Source organism: Triticum aestivum, chromosome 3B (genome assembly GCF_018294505.1).
Source record: "Triticum aestivum cultivar Chinese Spring chromosome 3B, IWGSC CS RefSeq v2.1, whole genome shotgun sequence".
In the NCBI taxonomy this organism is placed as follows: domain Eukaryota; kingdom Viridiplantae; phylum Streptophyta; class Magnoliopsida; order Poales; family Poaceae; genus Triticum; species Triticum aestivum.
In genome coordinates this window covers 273396065-273399969 of record NC_057801.1, presented here as the reverse complement: position 1 = coordinate 273399969, position 3905 = coordinate 273396065, and the positions used below count along the sequence as shown (strand labels likewise).

The window sequence follows — 3905 nt, the reverse complement described above, 5'->3', positions numbered from 1 at the left end:
TGCTGGGCATCGTTCGACAAATCGATCAGCAAGCACGCACCAGCACACCACGCTCTCTCTCTCTTTCTCAAAAAAGGAAAAAAACACTCTTTTCTTAACAATTGAAAAACAACGCTCTCTCTAAAAAAACAGTACACCACTCCGAGCGCTATAAATTTCTACATTCTCATGTTGTGAATTTATGATGTAAATTTTCAGATAATGGCTTCATAATCTTTGATTTATTTAAATATGCTTGCGTTTCCATTGTATTTGAATTAGCTTCAAATCACGTAAAATGATGCCTAATATTATTGCATAAAGGCTATTTTGATATTGTATCAAATCATTTATTAGGCTTTAGAGTTTGGCCTACCTCAATTATTTTTCGTGCTCCGCCACTGCATTGAAGGGCTTCATCCCGCGGACGTTGTGACCATGACACAGACAAGAAACTATGGCTAATGATGCCATCATTGCGAGCTGCTCTGTCGTCGCCATTGAAGAATCTCATGAAATCGAGACAAGGACACAAACGTGAACCTTGACAGAGGACTCAGCAGTCACGCGGCACACCCGGGCACTGTGCAAAGTGATGCTACAGCTGAGCCGGCGAAGGGCAATGACCAGCCGAGGCTGCACAGAGAACACGAAGCTCATACTGAAATGAACTCTGTGTGCGCGTGAGAGCACACATATTTTGACTTTGCCGGTACCTTTGCCAATATTAACGAACATGCTTGTTATTTTTGCAAAAGCTCTCTCGACAGGTAATTCAAGCCTAGACCAGGCTGCCGAATCACACACGCCTATCAGATCTGTGGACGAGACTTGGCTGCTCCCCGCGTGTGTGCCCATTCATGCTCCCGCATACGTGACATGATTTAATTGGAACAAAATAAAGCCCGGCCCCACCCCCTTAAAATCAGGGGGAGATGATTAGATTAGAAAGGAAAAAGAAAAAAAGACAACCGTAGCATGAAGTGGGAGCACGGATGGGAGCATAGGAAGGGAGCAGGCAAGCCGGATCCCAGATCTGTGTGCCGAATCTCACACCCCACAAAAAAAATCTCACGCTCCACAAAACGAGATTTCAGCTCGATGAAACGTGGCGAACCAACCTGTGGTTGGATGGTTAGAGGGACTGTAGTATTCCCAGCCACCAGGGTTCAAGTCCCGGTGCTCGCATTTATTCCTGGATTTATTTCGGGATTTCTGGCAATGCGCATTCAGTGGGAGGAGACATTCCTGTCGACGACGAGATGCCTACGGTGACTTCGTAAATTTTAAAATGATATGCCGGCTCAGTCTTCCAGAGGTGCTCATAGAGGTAGCATGTGCGTGTGTGTGTTCATAGGGGTGAGTGTATGCGTGTGTATACGAGCGCTTGCGTTTGTGCAGTGTTAAAAAAAAAGCTCGATGAAACGTGTAAATCCACCACAATGATAAGAAAATGCCTTGTAATTCCGGACGATATTTGCGCACTCACTCCCGCAGGACCGATGGACCGATCGAGATCACGGCGCAACACAACAGTGCGACGGTAGTGGATGCCAGTGCGCGCGCGCGCGCACACACACACATAGCGTGTATGTGGACGTACGTGCGTGGCCCTAGCTCGTCCCGCCCATTTCTGGCGCTCAGTGCAAAAGAAAGCCACATGCATGCCTAGCTAGTGTGCTCGTTTGACCTCGGCCGATGTGACCCTCGTCACTTCACACTATATAACGGAGACCCGTCTGTGACAAACTGAGTCCAAGGCCACACACCTGCAATACCAGTGCTTGCCAAAAACCGTTCAGCTGCTTGCTGACAAGTGATAGGCTTCTCGGTCCATTCATCGGTCGACCCGCGTCTGGTGAAGATGGGGAGGGCCAACTGCTCGGTTCCTCTCCTCCTGGTGCTGCTGGCCTTCCTCTCCTGCTTCTTCCTCGCCCACGGTTTGTACGGATTGACCGAGCTTTTTGGCTCGCCGGACCTCTCGCCGGAGGCCATCCTCCTCATATTTGCCTTGTCTTTTCTCGTCCTTGCAGCGGCGGTGGCCGGGGCCAGCGGCAACCGCAAGATGTTCCTGCCGAGGGAGGGAGCGGCAGCCGCCGCCGGGTCCAACGATGGTGGGCAGGCCATGCTGACGACGGCGGAGGAGGTGGCGGTCGGAGGAGAGATGCATCTGCTGCTGAGCGACGACGAGGAGATGTTGGCCAGAAGGGTGGACCTGCAGACACAGGACTACCCGGGGTCCGGGGCCAACGGCCGCCATGATCCACGAAACCCGCATTAAGAGTTATTATGTCCTGCTGCATGTACGCTAAGTGCATGTAATTAACCGCATGTTTAGTTACCCGACAATCATGCATAATTAAGCATATCAGCACCATGTAGCTAAACATCATGATCTTAATTTAATTTGCTAGTGTATGCATCTTTGGTTGATAATAACAAATACTTTCTCTGTAAACTAATATAAAATCATTTAAATAGGGATCTAAACGATCCTATATTAATTTATACAGGGAGTAGTTGTAGTCCCTATAGCTTGGGATTAAGTATGTTCCATCTATGTCATCCATCACCTGATGTAGGCTGAGTCAATCCAAATCGGTTGTAATCTTCAATATGTTTGGTTCAAAACATAACTATTTTCTATACTAAGAAAAAACTATTTCACCGAGATTCATAATTGGCGTATGAGCGCTCATTGGGGCCGCCGCATCTCTTCTCCTTTTAAATTCATCCACTAATCTCGTCAACTTTTATCTTTACTAGTTGAATGCCCGTGTTTGCCATGAAATAAGAAAACACAGTTACAAAACAATTGTTGTTATTTAGAAATATATGCCGAACATGACACATGTGGTATCCATGCATATAACGACAAATTGATTCATTCTTGACAATCATAGTGTCTCTTTAACCAACATCTCTCCTTGTAAGAAGACAGATCAATAACTTTCAAACCGAAACCACCCCTCTTTTCTTTCTCCCTTCATTCTCAGCACTATGAGCTAACTTCGGGAAGACTTTACTTCCATCCTGTAAAAATCTTTACTTCCATAGATTTTTTTTATCAATGCCAAGATTATCTTCGCCATAAAAATGGAATGGCATATATTTTGTTGTGAATTGCCTAGAAAAGCACCATTTACAAAGCGTGATATTTCTCTTGCTTTTGTTCTTCATGGAAAATAAGTGACTATTTCATTGGGCCTATTAATCAAACATGGTGCCCAACTATATGTTTAATCAACAATCAACCATGTAAATCATGTTTGTTTGGGCTTATGCTTCAACTTTTGCTGCTTTTCCACTAAGGGTTAAAAGCCAAAAGCCCCTAAATAGAAACTTTTTTTTTGGCTTTTTAGCTGTTGGAAATATGCCCTAGAGGCAGTAACAAAATGATTATTATCATATTTCCCGTTCATGATAAATGTTTATTATTCATGCTAGAATTATATTGACCGAAAACTTAAATTCATGTGTGGATACATAAACAACACCGTGTCCCTAGTATGCCTCTACTAGACTAGCTCGTTGACTAAAGATGGTTAAGGTTTCCTAACCATAGACATGAGTTGTAATTTCATAATGGGATCACATTATTAGGATCTGTAAGCTTAGCATCAGATCATTTAGTTATTTGCTACAGCTTTCTTCATGTCAAGCATCAGTTCCTTAGACCATGAGATCATGCCACTCCCAAATATCGGAGCAATGCCTTGTGTGCTATCAAACGTCACTTCGTAACTGGGTGATCATAAAGGTGCTCTATAGGTATCTCCGAAGGTGTCTGTTGGGTTGCATGGACCGAGACTGAGATTTGTCGCTCCGTGTGACAGAGAGATATCTCTGGGCCCTCTCGGTAATACAACATCACAAGAAGCTTGCAAGAATCTGACTAATGAGTTTAGTCACGTGATCTTGTATTA

General features: G+C 44.7%; 1 protein-coding gene across 1 annotated transcript; it reads left to right on the top strand.

Annotated features, from left to right (window-relative positions):
- Positions 1–1730: 1730 nt before the first annotated feature.
- On the top strand, positions 1731–2957 carry LOC123065348 (uncharacterized). The gene is made up of 2 exons (XM_044488666.1): positions 1731–1919; positions 2013–2957. The coding sequence occupies exons 1-2, from the start codon at positions 1844–1846 to the stop codon at positions 2258–2260; spliced, it is 324 nt and encodes a 107-aa protein (XP_044344601.1). The 5' UTR covers positions 1731–1843; the 3' UTR covers positions 2261–2957.
- The last annotated feature ends 948 nt before the right edge of the window (positions 2958–3905 follow it).

What these genes read in the sequence shown, in the direction of transcription:
- LOC123065348 (XM_044488666.1), top strand. Translation starts at nt 1,844, where the DNA reads ATGGGGAGGGCCAACTGCTCGGTTCCTCTCCTCCTGGTGCTGCTGGCC. An exon ending in CTGCTTCTTCCTCGCCCACG is followed by an intron (nt 1,920 to 2,012) that starts GTTTGTACGGAT and finishes TCGTCCTTGCAG; the next exon opens with CGGCGGTGGCCGGGGCCAGC.